At 47.4% G+C, this 22,189-nt stretch overlaps 1 protein-coding gene across 1 annotated transcript in view; it reads left to right on the top strand.

Moving 5' to 3' along the window:
- Positions 1-21,421, top strand: part of Hebp1 (heme binding protein 1) — a 28,265-nt gene extending 6,844 nt beyond the window's left edge. Inside the window, exons 2-4 of the mRNA XM_059256970.1 lie at positions 6,312-6,450; positions 7,675-7,855; positions 20,887-21,421. Of these exons, the coding sequence (XP_059112953.1) occupies positions 6,312-6,450; positions 7,675-7,855; positions 20,887-21,061 (495 nt within the window). The 3' untranslated portion in view covers positions 21,062-21,421. The remainder of the gene's footprint in view (positions 1-6,311; positions 6,451-7,674; positions 7,856-20,886) is intronic.
- The last annotated feature ends 768 nt before the right edge of the window (positions 21,422-22,189 follow it).

Raw genomic sequence — 22,189 nt, 5'->3', positions numbered from 1 at the left:
GTCTGACCCACATAGCACACACAGGCTGACTAAAGAGATGCAGAATGCTGAGTGCATCCCCGCAGCCTCGGAGTCCTGTGACAAGCACTAGAGCAGAGGTTGCGGAGCAGAATTCTATTTCCTGTTTCGCCTTTTATCAGCTGGGTCTTGGGCAATCCCGGCTGTCTGATTCTTTGTTTCCTCTGGATCAATAGAGTTAGATGGACTTTAAAACCGTTTGCAGTTCTGAGCCTCTGGGATTCCCATGTTGAGTTTCGAGAAGTTAAAACGTTACAAAGAGCAGAATCAAGGTGTGAGGGGGTTCACAAAGAGAGGGCTGTTACAGAGCGTTCCGCTGTGGTGCATCCAGAGTTTGCTCGGAAGGCTGTTTGGAAGTATCAGTCGTACTAGCTGGAAGCCTCCCGGTGAAGGAGAAGCTCCCGGTGGGTCCTTGGTGTTACCAGATGAGATTGCCCAGAGTCAAGGCTGTTTAGCTGACCCTCGGTTCTTGGTTTGATGCAATTCTCCTGTCTCATAGGAAGGGTTTTTCATTCTTTCCTTTTTTTTAATTCTTTGACAACTTCATACATGTACATAATCAATTTTGGTTCTCTACATTCTCTACTACTTTGTCTCCTCCCCCAGTCTTCTCCCCAAAGCGCCCCTTCCTGTTGTCATGTCTCTCTCTCTCTCTCTCTCCCCCCCCCCCCCCGTGTGTGTGTGTGTGTGTGTGTGTGTGTGTGTGTGTGTGTGTGTGCGCGCTTTCCTGCATGAGCATGGGTGGAATATGGCAACGTATCAGTGGATACACCATGGAAGAAAATGATAGCCCTTTCTCCAGCCACCATGAACTGTCAGGGCATGAGAAATATTTACTTTTGGACAAATTGCAGATAACCTAGGCTGACCTTGAACTCAAACTTCTGCTCCTCCTGCCCCTGTTACCCCAGTGCTAAAATGATAGGCAAATACTACCACAGCTTTGTAAATGTGAGGCAAGCGCCCTACCAGTGAGCTATGCCCTGTTTCTGAATGGGAGCTTAACCATGAATTTGATACTCAGAGTCTGCATTAAATTTTCCTGGCGCTGGGCATGGTGGTGCGTGCCTTTAGTCCCAGCACTGGAAGGCAGAGGCATGTGGCTCTCTGTGAATTTGAGACCAACCTAGTCTACATAGCAAGTTCCAGGCTAGCCAGGGCTACGTAGTGAGACACACACCCCCTCCTCCGCAAAACATAACAACAAACAAATTAAGATCAAATTTCCCTATCCTCTTTCTCATTATTCACCTTTAATTTGTACTACAAAAACAATAGGGGTTTTTTTTGCATTCTAAATATGAAGTCAGAGTATTAAATGTACTTGTTCAAACTACAGAGACCACCCACAACTGCACAGTCCTGCTAACTTTTCCTTTCTCCTCTTTCAGCCCTAGGAGTCAAAGTCTCCTCCCCAGTCGAATCTTCCACATAAAATGGTACAGGAAAAACCCTGTTTGATAAGCCTTGAACCTGCCCTCAGTCATGTGTCCCATTTTCATAATCACTAAAGGAGAAATAGCCTTTAATCAAATAAACACCCAGTGCTTCACATCATGGAAAATTGTGTGGTTTAGTTCTTGTCCACAAAGACTTTATTTTTCAACTACAGCAGTGTCCCACTGCCAGATGGTAAAATCCTGAGAGGCCAAATTTACTTTTAGTGCACTAAGATAAAATTCACTCAACCAGAGTAGAGGGAAGAGACTAGAAAGAGACCCACTGTCCCCTGTCACAATGGGGGAAGTGTTATTTTGCAGAACTTTGGTTCAGCCACATGTATATTCATGATTAAACCTGATGTAGACATATTTTTCTTTTTGTGGATTGTAATTTTTTTCTTGTTTGAAGAACAAACACAAAGTTTGAGAACTACTGCCTTCCTGGATGTCCAGGAACACACAATTATATCATAGAAAGACATCGCAGGACAGGGTGAACGGCGCAAGATGCGAAAGGAGAGCTACAGAAGTGTTTGCCATGAGTCTGAACACCATGGAAAGGTTCATGGCCATAGGACAGGGGCTCGGTACCAAGGACGGACCTTAGCAGAGAAAGGCTTTGTGTGGGAAAAGAGACTCGGACACCATGAGGTTTGAGCAGGGAAGGCTGGGAATGGGGCTCAGAGGTAGCACTGTCAGAGCAGCATTGAACACCCATCATGGGAAGCTGTTACCCTTCGAGCCCAAAGAATGGGATAGACCCCTGGGTGGAAACACGCCATTTCCTCCCTCCATAAGAGTTCATGCAGTTGGGCAACTAGCCACCCAGCCAGGGGCCAAGGGACTACCCTCAGGAAGGCCAGTTTGCCATAAACCATACTAAAGAGATTGGAGGAATACTTATCCCTTTAATGAGATAATAACACACTTTTCCATCCCAGAATTCTAGCCCTTAGTAGCAGACAGAGCTGTAGTCAAGCCTGCCTACTTTTCTGGTTTACTCAGAAAAGCACGCCTTTAGTCCCATCACTCAGGAGCCAGAGGCAGGCCGATCTCTGTGAGTTCGAGGCCAACCTTGTTACAGAGCAAGTTTCAGGACAGCCAGGGCTGTTACTCAGAAAAACCCTGTCTCAAAAAACCAAAAAGAAAAGAAAAGAAAAAAGGAAGAAAAGAAAAGCAACACCTTTCTCTACTTCTCCCGCTTCCCTTCCAAACACGCTTCCCCTGCACTTCGGCCTCACTTCTCTAAGGCTCCCCCCACCCTGTGGATGTGCAGTAAGCTTTCTCATCAGGCTTTCTTGTTGGGACCGCCAGCCCCCAAATCACGACATGGAGACTTAATAATTATGAAAGCTTGGTCTTTAGCTTAGGCTTGTTCCCAACTAGCTCTTACAACTAAAATTAACCCATTTCTATTAATATGCATTCCGCCTCTTGGCTTTTACCTCTCTTCCATTCTGTATGTCCAACTTACTCCACTCTCACTGAAGTCTCTCCTACGCCTGGATTCATCTCCAGTTCCTCTCTCTCCCAGGAAGTCCTGCCTATTCTCTCTTGCCTAGCTATTGGCCATTCAGCTCTTTATTAAACCAATCGGAAGGCACCTGACAAAGACACATCTTCACAGTGTACAAAAACGTTATCCCACAACATGGATGGCCTCCGTGTGCGCTTAAGTCCAATGGCATGGCTCTCCATTCTCTGCCTGGTCTTCCTCCTTCAGACCGCTGCCGAGAAGCATAGCTCACCTGCCCTGGGGTTTCTCTTTCAAATGCTGATAGGCTTCTTTTTGAGTCTGCTTTTAAGTTCCTATATTAATGAGTCTAAGAACCCCAAGAGGGACCCCCACTTCTTCAGTAACACAGCAACTCCAGTGGGACGCCACAGATTTCATGATTACATTTTCTTGGGTCCCATCCCCAGCTCCAAAAGAAATAAATACAGAAATAGAGAAAAGAGAGAAAGATGGGACAGTGGCTAGCTCCGTGGTACACACACACACACACACACACACACACACACACACACACACACAAGCACGGCCCTGGGCTCTCTCCCTCTCAACACCAAAATAAACACAACAGAGTTGGGATGTTAGAGAGTCTAGAAGCTGTTGAAGAACACAGAAGAACATAGCACTTCTTTCCCTGGTGCTGCTGGGGACAAAGCCGAGGGCCTCACCCACGATAAGCAAGCACTCACTGCTGAGCTGCACCCCAGCCCTCCACTTTAACTCTTCCTTACTCACAGCCACAGCACTAGAATGAGGCTGTTCCTGGGATTTTCAGTTTCAGGGGGGTTGTTGTTATTAATTAATTAATTTTGCTTGTTTTCTCCATTCTGTGTTTTTCTTTACTTTTCCTGGCATGTCCTAAATGTTGAAGCTTCTGATCTTTTTTGTTTTGATTATAATTAGTTAGTTAGTTAGTTGTGTGTGTGTGTGTGTGTGTGTGTGTTCGTTCATGTGAGTGAGCACACCACGTGTGTGTGTGTGTGTGTGTTCATTCATGTGAGTGAGCACACCACGTGTGTGTGTGTGTGTGTGTTCGTTCATGTGAGTGAGCACACCGTGTGTGTGTGTATGTGTGTGTGTGTGTTTGTTCAGGTGAGTGAGCACACCGTGTGTGTGTGTGTGTGTGTGTGTGTGTGTGTGTTCGTTCAGGTGAGAGAGCACACCACGGCACACATGTGGCAGTCAAAGGACAACTTGCAGAAGTCAGACCTCACCGTCTACCACACAAGACCTGAGAACGAACTCAGGTCCTCAGGCTGGGTGGCCAGTGCCTTTACCTGTTGAGTCATCACACTGCGGCCTCTCTTATTAATGTTTTAAATGAGTACCTAAGATAACAAGCTTCATTAGGAGATTTTCATCATGTATATCTACATGTCATTATACTTTGCTCATATTTGTTCCCAACATTTCTCCTCCTCCCTCTCCACATCCACAAAAGAAAACAAGATAGCTTGTCTTTACCCTTCTACTCTCCTTTAGACCTCTTCCTCCTCTGTAGTCCACACGCATGTCACGTGTGTATGTAGTGTGTGTGTGTAGTGTGTATATAGTGTATGTAGTGTGCCACACATGAGGAAACGTGGCGTCTGTCTCCCCGAGCCCAGACTGACTCACTCAACATGGTGCCCTCCACTTCCATCCATTATTTTCCTGCAGAAGTTGATTTCCGCTTCTTTACAGCTCTGTGTCCACTGCTCTGTTGGTGGGCATCTAGGCTGGCTCCATGACGGGGTTACTGTGAGTAACACAGTAACAAGCATGGATGTCTGGATCTCTGCAGTGTGCTGACCTGGGTTCCGTCAGGTCTATTCCTGGGAGTGGCCTAGCTGGGTCACGTGGTAATTCTTAGTGTTCTGAGGACCTTCCAAACTGATTTCCATAGGAGCTGAACCACTTTGCATTCCTTCAGCAGTTTAAATGGTTCCTCTTTCCCTGCGTCCCAGGGTCATTTGGTTGCTGCTGTGGCCGCCACTGCTGCTGCCTCCTCTGCCCCTCCCCCTCCCCCTCTGCCCCTGCCCCTCCCCCTCTGCCCCTGCCCCTCCCCCTCTGCCCCACCCCCTCCTCCTCTGCCCCTCGCCCTCCCCCCTCTGCTTTTCCTTTGTCTAACTTCTTTGGGAATTTTTATTTGGTAGAAAGGAGGATTTGGGAGGGGGTGTTTATTATTTTTTGGTTTGATTTGTTGTAATTATTATTTTGCTTTTTGAGACAGAATATTATTGTAGCCCAGGCTAGCCTAGAACTCTTTCTCTTTCTGCCTCTACCTCCTAAGTGCCGCCCAGGCCAGCCTTCACTTCTTCTCTTGCTAACTCCCTTATCACCTTCTCCTGTGTTGTTCTTAAATTTCTGGTATGTTTGCAGTAACGTTATCGTCTAACCTTTCTGGGGATTTGTTTTTCATATCAGTTAGCAGATTTTAAAAGATTATTCATTCATTTTTAATTATGTGTATGTGAGTTGTGGTACCCCCAGAGTCCAGAGGCATTGGATCCCCTGCACTTGTAATTACAGAGAGTTGTGAGCTGCCCAGCATGGGTGCTGGGATCAAAACATGAGTCCTGGCCGGGCAGTGGTGGCGCACGCCTTTAATCCCAGCACTTGGAAGGCAGAGCCAGGCGGATCTCTGTGAGTTCGAGGCCAGCCTGGGCTACCAAGTGAGTCCCAGGAAAGGCGCAAAGCTACACAGAGAAACCCTGTCTCAAAAAACCAAAAAAAAAAAAAAAAAAAAAAAAGTGAGTCCTCTGCAGTAGCAGTACACATTCTGCATACTGAACCACCGCTCCAGCACCCCCTAGTTCTTTCTTTCTCTCTTTTAATCTCTAAAAGCTTTTGATCTCTTGGTGTTCCATTTTTTGTGGTGTTTCCAGTATTCTGAGGTACAACAGCTTCTTTATCTCCCTCAGAATATCAATCATAAAATTTCTTTGTCGTTTGGTAGTAGTGGTTTTGCTTTGAGACTGCATGTCATGTAGCCCAGGCTGGCCTTCATCTCGTTATGTAGCTGAGGATAACCTTGAACTCCTGTTTCCACCTCCCAAGTGCTAGTTACAGGCATGCGCTATCCCTTCCTACAAGATTTTTAAGTAACTTTTGATATTCTACATTTACAAAAACCTCAAAATCAGCCAAATGTAGGGCACACGCCTGTAATTCCAGTACTCAGGGGAGGGAGCAGAGGCAGGTGGATTTCTGAGTTTGAGGCCAGCCTGGTCTACAGCATGAGTTCCAGGATCTATGGTTCTTCATATGGAGTCTCTACACCATCACCAGCCCCTCGGGGGAGTTCCTTGCCGCTTTGAGCTCCTTTGTGCTCCTCACTGTGTCTCCTGACTCCCCAGGAAGAAGTCTCCTATGAGGAAAGAGCCTGTGAAGGAGGGAAGTTTGCCACTGTGGAAGTCACAGACAAGCCTGTGGATGAGGCTCTCCGGGAAGCAATGCCCAAGATCATGAAGTATGTGGGCGGCACCAATGACAAGGGTGAGCACCCCGGAGGGCCAGGGCTCTGTGTGAGCTCACGTCACCCGAAGGAATCTCAGGGAGCAGCTATAGACACTGTTATGCCCAGATCACAAGGACCCCCAAAAGACCACCACGGAGACCGAATCCCACATGTAAAAGCAAAGAGCCTTTATTTCAAGCTCCAGAGCTTGGTCCCTCTGTCTGTCCGACACAGCGGTGAGAGCAGAGAGCCCTGAACTCAGGTGGGGCAGAGTTTTAATCATAGCAGAGGTTGGGGTGAGGGATTTCCAGGGTCCAGGACCCTGACTGCCTGACAATTGTCTAGGAGTATCTGTAAAACAAAACATAGGTGTGTGCTAGACTCAAGGACATCTGGCCACCTTATCTAATGGTTGGAATGTTTGGGATGTCAGGTACTTCCTCACCCCTGGGTAGATCCCTGGGTGGTATCAGCTTAAGGCTATTCCTGGACCTGGGTGTTGCCTGCCAGTAAGTCTGTCACAGAAGCTGTGTCTGGGCCCCTAAGCCTGTCATGGCTGCTGGGTGGTCAAGCTGTTTTGGGGCCCCTCCACAACACCTGGACCTGCCTATTCCAGTGTTATATGCACGAAGTTCATGGCAGGAAGCTCTGCTCAGATCGCTCTGGTGTCAGCCCAGCCTGCCTCTCACTGTGTGATAGACATGTTCTCTGTCACTCAATTCGTGGTTCTTTCCAAGTACGGAGCCAGAGGCTCGCTCTTTGGTTTGATTGTGTTTTCTAACACTACAGTGTTCACTGGGTCCTTGCACTGGGTGAATGGGCAAAGCACACCCATAGCAAGCTGAGTTCTGTGCAAGGTATGATTGTCATCTGACTGGAAGCTGCTAGCACTGGGCTGGAAACCCGTCAGCCTCAGACTGTTAGCTGCAAAGGCCCAGTGAGCTGTGAGTGTAGCAGCCTCAGACTCAGTTCTGGTGGCTGAAGATCTGTGAACTCTTAAGCCATTCCTGGCTTTAGGACATAGCAGCCCCTGCTGGCTGCCCCTCCTCCAGCCCCATTTCTGAAATGACTGTCATACTCTTATCTCCAGGATATAAACGTAAGAGTTATTTGCACAGATCTAATTAGATATTTTTAGTGCCTGAAATGTTTGTTGCTCATTTCAAAAAAAAAAAAAAAAATGCCTTGGAAGAGAAATTAGATTCATGGCCCTCAGAGGCTCGGTCTAACGCCTGCTTCCCTCTGTGTTCTGATGTCTTCAGGAATTGGCATGGGCATGACAGTGCCCATTTCCTTTGCCGTGTTTCCCAATGAAGATGGCTCCCTACAGAAGAAACTGAAAGTCTGGTTCCGGATCCCAAACCAGTTTCAAAGCAGCCCACCGGTTCCCAGTGACGAGAGCGTGAAGATCGAGGAGCGGGAGGGCATCACTGTCTATTCCAAGTAAGGAGATGGGTCTTAGCATCCTCTGATAGCGCTTGACGTCCAGCCACTCCTTGGATCTTCTCAGTGAACGTTTATATTGGCTGTTCACTGTTGCTTAGTTAATTTCAAAGAAGAAATGCTGAATCGTGACAGTAGGCCACTTTAACTTTTTCAGGTCATAGAGCACATGCATTTGCAGTTCATCTGGATAAATGCCTGGGCCTGTTGCAGTATTAATAGGTAGAAAGAGTCGCCCTCAACCTAAGCCTAAGATGAATTATCCATTGCAGGGTCTTAGAAAAATCATGGGATATATAAGTCAATCGTAGTTTGGGCTCACGGATATATGGCAATATAACAACTGGGGGACACGGATATATGGCAATATAACAACTGGGGGACATGATTTACACCCCACACTTCCTTTGAATGTGGAAGGGGAGGGAGTGTAGCTAGAGTTTTCCTGCCTGGCCCACAGTCAGGACAAATCTCTCTCACCTGCCAGTCCCACAACCGCTCAGACCCAACCAAGTAAGCACAGAGACTTATATTGGTTACAAACTGTATGGCCGTGGCAGGCTTCTTGCTAACTGTTCTTACAGCTTAAATTAATTCATTTCCATAAATCTATACCTTGCCACATGGGTCGTGGCTTGCCAGGATCTTCACATGCGGCTTGTCATGGTGGTGGCTGGCAGTGTCTCTCTCACTCAGCCTTCCACTTCCCAGCTTTATTCTCCTCCTTGTCCCGCCTACACTTCCTGCCTAGCCAATGGCCAATCAGTGTTTTATTTATTGACTAATTAGCAACACATTTGCCATACAGAACATCCCACAGCAAGGGAGTGTTTGTCAGAGCTGAACAGCCCCCACTCCGACCCCCACCCGCTTGTTCCTAGTCTGTAGTCCGTTAAGCAAAGGACACATCCACTCTCTTGTCCTTCTGGTTCTGTCTCAAGGATTCCTTTGCAGTTACATTTCTTCACTATAGAAAGCAGTGGCGGCAAACTGTTGCCTGCTTCTGTTTTACTTCGTTTTGTTTTCTTGAAGCCGGGAATTGAACCCAGAACCGCATACGTGCTAAGCTTGTACTCTGCCCCCGAGCTGTTCACATCCCGAGCCTGATGCATGGTCCCTAGCCTGCCCTGCAAGTCAAGTCTCTTAGATAACTTGTGACCCTGTTTGTCTAAATCCCACTGTGTAACGGACATCTAACCCGGTTCAAAAGACCAGGATCTTCTTCAGGACTAGTCATAGGTTGGGGGGTGGGTTCTGCTCAATTTTCGTGAAAATTAACTAACAAATGATCTTGTGCTGCAGTTTCTGTCCACTACAAGCCCCCCAACTCATACAAAGTTGGCCAATAGGCTTCCCTGCTCCAGTTCCTCCTCTGAGGGTGGGACTTCCTTCCCCAGAGCTAGCTTAGACTCATTCCTTAGAAGGCTAGAGTGTGAGCCTGCCTGCTGTGGGCATTCTTTGGCCGGGTGAACAGAGTGCCCCCCAGAGGACAGAGGTGTAATGCAGCCATGCTGCTGCCAAGGGAACCCTCAAGTCCTGTTTCTTTCTGCCCCAATCCTCTCATTCAGACTCCCAGCCTCTGTGCAGAGGCTTCTGAGAACTCTAAGAGGAGTCAGGACTAAGGGATTCAAATTTAAGGAAGCACTGACTCCTGTGGTCACCCAAGTGCAGGGTGAGCCCCGAGAGTAAGAGCCTCCTTAAATCTCATGCCCTGGATGTCTACTGGTCTCACTTCCCTCCTTCCCGCAGTTTGAGAGGTGGCCTGGTGCACAGTATAAGCTGACATTATGTGGTATGATTCTCAGTTCTGCTGCAGAACAACAAGATATGCTTTAGAAGTTACTAAGCCTCTTTAAGGCTTAGCTCCCCCATCAGTTAAGCACTGCTGACATAACCAACATCCTGGGGTTACTGCGAAAGGCTACCTGTTTGTAAGTTACGAAATGCTGTGACCTATTATTCCTTATCTAGTCATTATCTGAAGACGGACACACTTGAATCAGTTCACCCCTTACCCCAGCCCCAGCGCATGTCCTTTATCCTTTGGTCCAGTCCTCCCGCAGAAGCCGAGTCTCTTCTAAGCGATTGGTGACTCCGAATTTGTTAAAATCCCAGTGTGACAGGTACCCGACCACGAACAGAGGAGGATGAGCATCTTCAGCAGTGGCAGCCACAGGTGCAGATGCGGCTAATCGCTAACCATTTGTTCATCCAGACTCAATAATGAGTTGGTACTGTGTTAGTTATTTTTCTGTTGTTGGGATAAATCCCATGACCAGAAGTGGCTTGTGGAGGAAAGAGTTTATTTTGTTCCAGAGGGGAGTCCATAAATGGTGGGTGGTGCATGGCAGCAGGAGGCGGGAGTTAGAAGCTGAGAGACGGCAACCTCAACAGAAAACACAAAACAGAGAGAGGAAAGAGGATGTGGCAAGACTATAAACTCCTAGACTCTATCTACATCCAGTGACATCCTTCCTCTGGCAAAGTTTCATAATGTCCCCAAACAGCACCACTAATTGGGGACCAAGTGTTGAAATATCTGAGCCTCTGGGGGACAGTGTGCACCCAAACCACCCCAGTATAATTGCTTTTGTCCCTAAATATTTTGTGGAAATTCTCATGCTAAGCACGCTCTACTACTGAGCAGCACCCCAGCCACCTATGAAAGATAGAGAGCAGATGATAGTGGACATTTGTCCCACCGCTCACCATGGAGGAGAGCAAAATATAGTGGATGTTTGCACCCCCGCTCACCATGGAGGAGAGCAGAAGATAGTGAAATCATTTGCACCCCCCACTCACCATGGATGGTCAACTCAGGGACAGTTTCCTGTCATACGATGACAGGGAAAACACCCTAAACTAGTTTTTTGAGTCATTCCAGGCATTATATGATTTCATCCGTTATATGATTTATCCATAAATATTTTAATGGGACTACTGAATATTTTTTAAAAATACAATCATAATACCATACTACTTCTCAATGTTAATAGTAATCTGTTAAATTCTAATAATATAAACTAGTTATTTATCTAGATATTTATTTGTTTATTTAATTACTTATTTATTTTGGCAGGGTCTCATAATGTATTCCAAGCTGGCCTTGAGTTGTGGGATTTCAGGCATACATGACCATGACTGACTGACCCATCATTTTATAGTTCATTTTTAAGGTTTATTTAAACCCGTGCATGCTTTGTGATTTTTTTCTATTCTGTGTGTGATATGTGTTCATGACTGTGGGCATGCTTGTTCCACACATGTGTTGGAGGTCAGAGAACAACTTTTGGTAGTCAGTCCTCTCCTTCTGTTGCTAGTTTGGGGGATCAAACTCGGGTCATTAGGTTCATATGGCAAGCACTTTTACCTGCAGAACGTATTCAGTTGCTCTTGTGGTTGGTGGATCCCTGCCCTGTTGTTTCCCAAAAGTCTCCATCTTGCTGCTTGCATCTATGCGGCATTTTAACATGTCCCTTTGCCCCGTGTTGCCTGTAGGCTGGTATTTGGTCCTAGAGATGCATTCAGATTGAGGCTTTCGAGTTTGGAGCAAAAGTATTTCCTAGGTGCTTAGCCCTGTTAGGGGCTCCCGTGTCTCTAGGTACTGAGTTCTGGGGGGCTCCTGTCTAGGTGCTGAGTCCTGCTGGGGCTCCTGTGTCTCTAGGTACTGAGTCCTGGTGGGACTCCCATGTGTCTAGGTACTGAGTCCTGGTGGGTTCCCGTGTGTCTAGGTACTGAGTCCTATTGGGCTCCAGTGTCCGCTAACCTTGGACGCTGCTGTTTATGTGCCTGTCCCATTGGAGCTTACCAGATAATGTTCCCTGTTTGCATCTTTGTTTATCAGCTGGCATACCTCACCAAAGTCTCCCCTCGTGTCTGTTTGCTTTTACAAGGTGGAGTCATATAGAAAGAGCAAGTGCATGGCTGCGACCTTCTCCTCCTCTGCTAGGCTCTAGAGTGACCATTTCTTTCCCTGATGTCTTCCAAAGGCAGTGAGTGATCTTCCTCTCTGTCTCTGTTGGTTTGCTTTTGATTTTACTATCAACTGAAACATATGACTTAAACATGCTGGATGCATTGCCCTACTTCACACTTGTTCTTTGTTGTGTTTCATTTTAAATCTATTTATTCGTTGTGGGTGTAAACGCAAGTATGGGTATGCCGTGGAGAGAGTGTGAAGGTCAGGACAGCTTTGGGTGTTGATCCTTGGTGTTCGCTTTGTCTGAGACAGACTGTCTGTTCTTTCCTACTACACACACCAGGCCAGCTGGCCTGCAAGCTTCCTGGGAGTCTCCTGTCCCCACTTCCTGTCACTCCCGTAGAGCGCTGATATTACGGGTGTTCTTGCTATGTGTCTGGCTTTTATTGTGGGGACTGCAGACTCAATCTCAGGATCTCATGCAAGCACTTTTACTACTGAGCCATTTCCCCAGCCCTTCCCTCCCTTTGTGAGACAGGGTCTCAGGATCCCACACTGGCCTTGGACTCACTATGAAGCCAGGGATGACCTTGAACTTCTGATTCTCAATGCCTTCACCCTCTGAGTCCCGGGATTACAGGTGTGTACCACCACATCAGGCTCCGAGGATTTTATTCTCACTGATGTTCAAACTGTCTCACTTGGGGCCAGTAGGAACCATTTTGGTTCATGTTGGTCTCCTAATCCTTTGACACCTCAGCAGCTTCGGCGTCTTCCTTGCTTTCAAGCACATCTTGCTATTTCTGCTGTCAGGCTAGAGTTAACCATCCTCTAAGGAACCTGGTTTCTTTTGTTTTAATTTTTTATTATTTTTATGTGCATTGGTATTTTGCTGTGTGTGTCAGGTCCCCTGGAACTGGAATTACAGACAGTTGTGAGCTGCCATGTGGGTGCTGGGAATTGAACATGGGTCCTTTGGAAGAGCAGTCAGTGCTCTTAACCACTGAGCCATCTCTCCAGCCCAGGAATCTGGTTTCTTATGATGGAAAAGGGCGTTTAGGTAAAGGGTAAATTAGGACCAGGGAGATGGCCCTGTGGATGTGAACAGTCCACACAAGCCTGCTAACCCACATGAAAACACAGATGCCGTGTCATGCATCGGCACCCTCATCACCCCTGAGATGCCATGGGCAGTGGGGACAGGAGAACCATCTGGAAGCTCATAGCCCAGCTATCCTGGACTATACAGTGAAACAGCAAAAACAAAAGACCCCTGACCCTGCCTTGACAAAGTGAAGGAGAGAATCAGCTCCCCAAGGTTATCCTCTGACCTCCACATGTGCATCATGGCCTGTGCAAGCATGCACACACATACACAACGCACATGTGCAAATAAATAAATATTAAAGGGTCGATTAAGGGGCTGGAGAGATGGGTCAGTTGATAATATTGTTTGCCATGGAAACCAGAGGACCTGAGTTTGGATCCCCAGCACTGAGGTGACAAAGAAAAAGCCAGGTGCAGCAATACACATTTCTAATTCCAGTGCTGGGGAGGCAGAGACAGGAAGATCTCCGGTGCTTCTTGGCCAGCCACTCTAGGAAAATCGGTGAGCTCTAGGTTTAGGGAGAGACATCTCAAACATTAAAGTGGAGAGTAATAAGGAGGACACCAGTTATCCGCTGGCCTTCACACATGTATGCATGCACACCAGCATATACATACATTAACACACCTCTACACAACACACACATAACATGAATCCACAGGAGGGAGGGAGGGAAGGAGGGATGGAGGGAGGAAGGGAGGGAGGGAGGGAGGAAGGGAGGGAGGGAGGGAGGGAGGAAGAGTTGAGCCAGGTCTGTGGAATTTTATGAACTCCAAACACATGAAGGTGGCACATATCTGTAACCCCATCACTTGGGGGTCTGGACTAGAAGGATTACAAGTTTGAGGCTAGTCCAGGGAACATAGTGAAATCTTGCCTCAAATAAACCAAAACAAAATGTAAAAGTACCAAATTCTGCATTTATTTAGCCTTGCTCCAGGGATGAGTGTTTTATAACCAAACATAATTCTGACTTATTGTGAGATTATTCCCACATTGGCCACACGGTGTCGCCACAAATCAAATGTGCATTTGCAGAACTCGGATCTCGGGTCACTGATTCAGCTGGAAGCAGGACTGGTGTGACAAAACAACAGGACGATTTCTAACCCAGAAGTACTGTTTCAAATAATGCAGGGGGGATGTCTGATGACTACGTTCTTCTTCTACAGCCTTGTAAAGAGGTGTTTGCAGAGAGATTATACATTAATTAGCAGGGCTTTTTAGATAAATTAAATGCCTTAGGAAAAAGGGTCACACTACCCGAATACTTTTTTTAAGTTCAAACCCTGGCAAGCTATGTAGACCAAGCTGACCTGGACTTCACAAGAGATCTGCTGGGATAAAAGTACACACCACCATAACTGGTTTTATATATATATATATATATGCATATGTACACACACACACACACACACACACACACACACATATATGTAGAGTAGAGGTGTGAATGTGGGGGTCAGAATTCAGCCTTCAGGACATGGTTCTCTTTCCACCATGTGAGTTCTGGGGATTGAACTCAGGCTGCTGGGCTGGCAGCAAGCACCTTTACCAGCTGTGCCGTCCCACAAGTTCTATCCGAATACTTTTAGGAATAGAATTGTCCTCACACTGAGACCTGAGGTGACCTTCCAGACTACTGTCCTCCCTTCGTCCACCAAGGTGAAAGCTCAGCCCTCGCCACTGGATTCTCAGAAAAGACTGACAGCAGAAGACAGTGGTGACTTTAGTGAGACTGTCCCCATCTTAGTGACAAGTTTGTGGAATAAAGAGTTCGAGCCAGGGGTGGTGGCTCATGCTAGTCACTCAACACTTAGGGGGCAGAGGCAGGAGGTCCACCATAGTAAGTTTACCAGGCCACCCTGGGCTAGAGTGGATTTGGATATAGTGTCTACTAGATCCAAAAAGAAGAAAAGGAAAGAATAGACGTTGGAAGGGCAAGGGGTGTGGCCCAGTGACAGAGGGCTTACCCAGCATATGCATGGCCCTTGGTTTGCCCCCAGCTCTGCAAACAATAAAGAAGACAGAAGGAGGTGGAAACCAGGAGTTTGTTGTCAGGTGACCCATGTTACAGCCGCAGGTCACTCCGCAGCCATGACCGCAGAATTGATGGCATATGACTTCCGGTTTCCACGTCTGTAAGACAGATGCAAGAATGCCTCGCTTGTTGTAAGGATGAGATAGGATCATATGTGTAAATGCCTCTACACCAGTTATGTTGTATTTCCATCTGCCCAAATAATCTCTGTCTGGCCTAACAGTTACAGCTGGTGGCCAGGATGCCACAGAGCTGAAGTTCTCTACCCTCTTTGGCTTTCATGCTCTGGCCTGGACTTTGTGCTCAAGGATGTTCCACACAGTCAGTGCTTGTTTGGTCTGCCTGAATGAAATGCCCTCTTCCCTGTGGAGTTGAGATAGGCAGTTACTCTCCTGCTACTCTTTGTGCTTGGCACACAGCCGCTGCATACAGAGCTACCCTGGTCAGTTTTGGTCAACTTGGCACAATCTCGAGTCACCTGGTGTCTTAGTTAGTGTTACTATTGCTGTAATGAAACACCGTGGCTGAAACCAAGTTGGGGAGGGAAGGGTTTATTTGACTACACTTCTACATGGTAGTCCATCACCGAAGGAAGTCAGACAGGAACTCCAGCAGGGCAGGAACCTGGAGGCAGGAGCTGATGCAGAGGCCATGGAGAAGTACTGCTCATTGGCTTGCTCTTCATGGTTTGTTCAGCCTGCTTTCTTATAGAACCCAGAACCACTAGCCCAGGGGTGGTCCCATCCACAATGGACTGGGCCCTCCCCCATCAATCACCAATTAAGAAAAGGCCCTACAGGCTTGCTCTTCTCCAATGGCCCTTGCTTGTGTCGAGTTGACATGAAACTAGCCAGCACACTCGGGAAGAGGGAACCTCGATTGAGAAAGTACCTCCATTAGATTGGGCTGTAGATAGGTCTTTGGTATTTTCTTGATTAATGATTGATATGGGAGAGCACAATCCACTGTGGGAGGTGCCAGCCCTGGACTGATGGTCCTTGGTACTATAAGAAAGCAGGCTGAGCCAGACAGTGGTGGCACATGCCTTTAATCCCAGCACTCAGGAGGCAGAGGCAGGCGGATCTCTGTGAGGTCGAGGCCAGCGTGGTCTATAGAGTGAGTTCCAGGACAGGCACCAAAACTACACAGAGAAACCCTGTCTTGAAAAACCAAAAAAGAAAGAAAGGAAGGAAGAAAGAAAGGAAGGAAGGAAGGAAGGAAGGAAGGAAGGAAGGAAGGAAGGAAGGAAGGAAGAAAGAAAGAAAGAAAGAAAGAAAGGAAGGAAGAAAGGAAGGAAGGAAGAAAGAAAGCAGGCTGAGTAAGCCATGCATGGCAAGCAGGCCAGTAAGCAGGGTTCCTCTATGGCCTCTGTTTTCGCTCCTGCCTCCAGATTCCCGTCCTGACTTCCCTCAGTGACAGACTGTGATGTGGAAGTGTAAGCCAAATAAACCCTTTTCTCCCCCAGTTGCTCTTGGTCAGTGTTTTGTCACAGTAACAGAGGTAGAAAAAAAAAGTAGGACAACAGCCATCTCTCTGCAGACTGGTGTTGACATCTTGTTAAGGTTTTAGATGACATTAGATGCTCAGTCTGAGTCATGCCATGTTTTTCCTTCCTCAGTGCATGTTAGCACCATAGACTGCCTGAAAGACGGCATGGTGTGTATTGACCTCCTTGACCGACCAAAAGCTTGCCTCTTAGCCACCTCCTAACTGCCCTGGTCTTTTTAGTTAGCCTCTTGTTTCTGGAAATGTGTGTGTGTGTGTGTGTGTGTGTGTGTGTGTGTGTGTGTGTGTGTGTCTTTTGCTTCCATGGTAACCACAGTCTCTGTTCTGACATTGGGTGAGATAAAAATACAGTGCCCTAGAGGACAGCTTCTTTGAAGACAAGGAGTTAGAAACTTATTGACAGGCTTACAAAAACAATTTAAGCACTTTATTTCCTTTTGGGAGCTCAAAGCACTTTACGAGAATTCCTCAGTGCATACTCAAGCATGCTTATGAATGTGGAGAGTTGTGGACACTGGGTTGTCATCCTGTGTGCAGAGGGGAAGCTGAGGCCGGCAGGAAGGAGGTGCTTGCTGGTGATGACGGCTGAGTCAGCCAGTGCTGGGCCTCTGCTGAGGGGCTGTGGTCCTGGGAGAACCTGGCTGCCTGGCTTCTTTGTGTCTTTCTGTGACTGGGGCCATCGTGAGTTGATAAAACGAGCCAAGAAGAGAGCACATGCCTGTGTTTCTATGACCTTCCCAGCATTGGTTGTTTTCTAGTCGTTCCTAGGGGAAGCAAGAGGGAAATTTTATTTTTATTACAAGCATCATGTTTTGCCCAGAAATAAATGTTAAAGAAGCTGGGGTTTTTCAGGAGTGGACTTAGTAAATTCCTGAGTGATGACATTCCTTTTATCGCTCTCTATTGGGTGTCCTACTCCCAAGAGTCCTTTGACAGGTCCTATAGTCACCACAGAGGTCGCAGGGCCCCTGGGAGCAACTCTTCCGGTACCTGGAATCACTCCTTGCTCTGACTGTAGCCAGCACTTCCTGAGTGGAGACGCCTGTGCTTCTGCTCCAGATCCTTCGCTCTCCCCGTGAGCATCTCTGACCCCAGTTCTTTGCCGTGTCTATGATTTTCACGGTGTGTATTAGCTTCCTTGTTGCTATGGCAGAACACTGGACAAAAAGCAACTCAAGGGAGGAAGGTCTTCATTGGCTCAGTTTGAGAGGGAACACAGCCCGTCACCACAGAGAAAGCTGGAGGCAGGCGTGGGAGGCAGCTGGTCACAGTGCATGCCGTCATCAAGACGAGAGCAATGGACGCCATGGATGCTCAGCTCGATTTCTCTTTTCTTTTTTCTTTTTATTCAGTCTGTGAGGTCGCACTGCCCATGCTCATCCCCTCCTCAGTTAAAGATCTCTGGAAACATTCTTACAGGCCCACCCTGAGGTGTGTCCCCTGGATGATTCCAAATCCAGTCAAGCTGACCAGAGTTAGCTGTCACACGGTGTCAGACACTCAGGAAGCGGTAGGTGAGGGCTGTTGAGGTGGCTTCACTGGCAAAGGTGTTGGCCCACAAGGATGATGACCTGAGTTTAACCCCCAGTGTCCACATGGTGAAAAGAAAGAAGTAACCCACACAAGTAGTTCTCAGTCCCCCACACACCGTGGCACCATGCCATGCACACATGTAACACACACACACACACACACACACACACACACACACACACCTTAAATAAATAAATAGTAAATAAATAAACATAACAAAAAAATCAGAAATAACTGCCAGGTGAATATTCATCTATCTGCTTGCCCCAACACAGACCTGTGTGGCAAAATACTTGAAATTTGCACCTGTACCAAACATACACAAACATTTTAAAAAGCACATTGGGACAGTTGTTGTTTGTTGTGGTCGTGGCATTGGTGGTGGTGGTGGTGGTGGTGTGTGTGGTGTGTGTGTGTGTGTGTGTGTGTGTGTGTGTGTGTGTGTGTGTATGAGTGCATGCCGTGGTGAGCAGCATATGGATGTCAGAGAATGACTTGGAAGGAGTCGGTTCTCTCTCTGATCATGTGGATCCTGGGAATCTACTGGTCATCAGGCTTGGTTGCAAGTATTTTTACCAAATGAGCCATTCACTGGCCCCACAAACTTTTCTTCCTCATCATTATTCTCTTTAAAAAAATACATTTTAACAGCTATTTACAGAGCATTTCCAGTGCATGAGGTATGGACTGTAATCCAAAAGTTATCTGAAAAGCATGAGAGGGGCCAGCACTCAGAGGATGAACGTGTTCACCCTGTAAGTCTGAAGATCTGAGTTCGATCCCTGAGACCCACCATGGAAAGAGAAAACTGACTCCCTAAAGTCGTTCTCTTCTCTCCACCTGTGTTACAGCATCCGTACATCCTCCCTCACACATCATACACGTACACACACTCACACACATGCGCACGCACACACACCTAAAAAAAGTAAAAGTGTGTGAGAGGATCACATGGAGCATATCCAGACACCGTGCCTTTTGCATAAGTGACTGGAGTAGCTGAGATTTTAGTGTCTTTGCAGGGACCTAGAATAAGCACCTCATAGACAGCAGGGGATAACGGTAGCAGTGGTACCTCCTGGCACTCCACTGGGCAGTCTGCAGTCTTTTCTCCCTTCATTTCCCCAGTAGCCTCTCAAGATTGGTGCTGTCATCATCCTTACTGAACAGAGGACTCAAACATTCATGGTACTGAAGAATCAGACCTTGACCGGGCGCCGGAAAGTGGCAGACAGGACTGGAGCATGTGCATAGCCATTTTGCCTCCTGCTAGTGAAAGGCGCCTTTAAGAACAACACTTCTGGACTTTCCCAAACCAGTCCTTTGGTGTTGTGTTTTTGTTTTTAAAGATTTTATTTTACAGTTAATTAAGTAGGTCTGTGTTTGTCTGTGTGTGGTTTTGTGTCTTAAGAGGCCAGAAGAGGGCATTGGATCTCCTGGAGCTGGAGTTATAGGCAGCTGTGAGCTGCTATGTGGTGCTGGGAACTAAGCTCAGGTCCTCTGCAAGGTCGACAGGTTCTCTTAACCTCTGGGCCATCTTGCCAGCCCACCCAAAATCGGTAGTTGAGAGAACATGAAGTCCCCGTTTTCACGGGACACTTTCATATCAAGGTATAAAGAGAGGCTGTGGGAAGCCTTCCACGCATGTTCCCATTGCTAGACCCTCTTTATTCCACACAGGTGATTCTCAAACAGAGACATCACAAAGCTCCAGTGTCCAGCGGGCCTTTATTGCTAGGAAAGCCCTTGAATCTTATCCTCTGCTAATCCAAGTTTTTCCTCGGAGAGGCTCAGTGAAGCAGAGCTCGGCCGGCTTCCTCTGCCTTCTACCCTTCCATCAGTTTTCAGGAAGACCCCAGCTGCGTCCCATTGAGACCGGCTTCATCGCCAATGTTCCCTGGCTGTGGTTTGGACATTAGGATGAGCAATCCCTCACAGATGAAGTCCTGGGTGACCCTGTAATCAACAGGCTGAATGTTTGCCGAGCGTGACTAACCACTCATAAAAGAGCCAAGCATGATTCAAAGAAATCCACCAAAAATAATGTATTACTTGGCCTCATCTCAGCCTGGTGCGAAGTCAGATTTTGAGTCACAAAGCCCATTAGCAATGCGGGTGTATTTGACTCTAATAAAGAGGTGAGTGTAGCCCAGATGTAGAGTGGTATATTTAGAGCTGGCTCCAGGATGACTTTTGGTGTAGAGGCAATGACACAAGACAGAGACTGACCTGGAAAGGGACGACTTCACTAGTCCCCATTTCTGCCACCAAGACAAGTAACCCAAGCTGTGAGGAGTCTCTTTACTTCCTAGAAAAGGAAGCTTTTATAGCTTTGCAAAGAAGGGAGTGATTAGAAGAGGTGTCTTCGTTGGGGAAGCATGTGAAGCTTGCATGGGGTCCCTCCCAAGATATCCTTGGGCCCCAGCCTTGGTCAGCTCTGATCTAATGTAGCCACCGTGTGTCCCTGTTAGGACGCGCTCAGTCATGACAGCTGCCCTGCTTCAGAAGACACACAGTTGCTACCCCACCATGACAGCTCCACCACGGCTCTCCTAGAGGTCCCTCGCTGCTGGTGACAGGCTAAGAAGAATAGCCACTGAGGCAGCAGAGGGAGCCAGAGAAAAGGGTGAAAGGCCCTGGGACAATCAGCCTCCTGTAAGGCGGGCTCATATTTAGCTGCATTTCATTCCCCAGGTTACGTTTTTAGTTGCAATGTTGCATACAACACTCCTTTCTTGAGGAGAAGAATAACAATGTTTGCATGGTTACAGATGAGGTGAATCAGAACCCCCTAGTCTCACCTCTCCCTAGTCTCACCTCTCCGGCATGCTTATCCTAACCACGGCCATATCTTCATTCTAAAAGACTTGCCTTCCCTGCAAGATCGTGTCCTTTCTTACCGGCCCTTGCTCTTCTATCTTCAGGCAATTCGGTGGTTATGCCAAGGAAGCAGACTACATTGCTCACGCCACCCAGCTACGTACCGCCCTGGAGGGCACGCCAGCCACCTACCAGGGTGACGTCTACTACTGTACCGGGTATGACCCTCCCATGAAGCCCTATGGACGTCGGAATGAGGTCTGGCTTGTGAAGACATGAATCATTCACTGAACTGGGAGCATCCTAGAAGTGTGCCGCTGTGTCCCCCGACTTGGGGTCAAGAGGGGGCAGTGCTTCTCCCGTTCCAGCTTTCCTTCAAAACCCCTCACTGCCAGGTTGCTAAAATAAGCCAAGATTGGCAGCACCGTTCTTGTTGAATTATAAAATCCTGTGGCAGATCAGAAAAATCTCAGCAGCATTTTCTCTGCCATCTGGGTCACTGAAAACTGATTTTTAAAAATTATCAAATTTGTACTTTTGTTAGTGAGGGAACATGTGATTTATGCATGAGCTTTCATCTATGATTCTTCTAAGAACTTTGTCTAGAAACCAAAAAAATACATATCTTTGACTTAAGCAGCAGAGACAATTCTAAGTATAATTATTTCTTGGGTTCTATAGTCCTTTAAAAAATATTCATTCTTATGTGTGTTTGTATGTGTGTGTGTGTGCACACACACGTGCGAGTGTGAACATGTGTGTGTGTAGGTACCCTCAGCGCCCGTAAGAAGGCATCAGATCCCATGGAGCTGGAGTTACAGGAGACTGGAAGCCACCAGACTTGCATTGCTGGGAACTGAACTCTGGTCCTCCGGAAGAGCAGCAAGCACCATTGAGCCATCTCTCCAGGCCGAGGTTCACAGTCTTAACGGAGTACTGTTGATGGTGTTCACTGTATTGAGAGATCTGCAGAGCATCCTCCAAGGCTCCCAGGGAAAGAGGCTGTGTTCTGGATGCCTGGCTGACTCTGAGCCTGTATTTACCGGGGCTTCCATGCAGCACATCTGTGAACAATAGCTGAGGATCGGGTTTGCAGCTGTGGTCCACAGGGGTTTGCAGAAGTTTACACAAGCAGACAGAGAAGAAAATCACACTCCCACGCACAGCCAGCCCTGGGGGCAGGAAATGTCACCAGGAGGATTTATTCAGTACAATAAGATGAGCTCAGAAAAGGCTCGAGTCCAGGTTCCTCAACTGAACAAGACAGGAATAAAAGGAACGAGCAGTTTGGCCTGCAGAGAAGAAAAGAGAGAGAAGAAGGCTGTGAGCGCGAAGCGGGGAAAGCAGCTGGGCTGCAACAGGTTGTGGGCAGGCAAGGCAGTGAGCTTCGGGGTCACAAGGGGCACC

The sequence above is a fragment of the Peromyscus eremicus genome, chromosome 3, assembly GCF_949786415.1.
Source record: "Peromyscus eremicus chromosome 3, PerEre_H2_v1, whole genome shotgun sequence".
Taxonomy (NCBI): domain Eukaryota; kingdom Metazoa; phylum Chordata; class Mammalia; order Rodentia; family Cricetidae; genus Peromyscus; species Peromyscus eremicus.
Note: the sequence above shows the minus strand (reverse complement) of the source record. Positions and strands in the feature narration are given on the sequence as shown.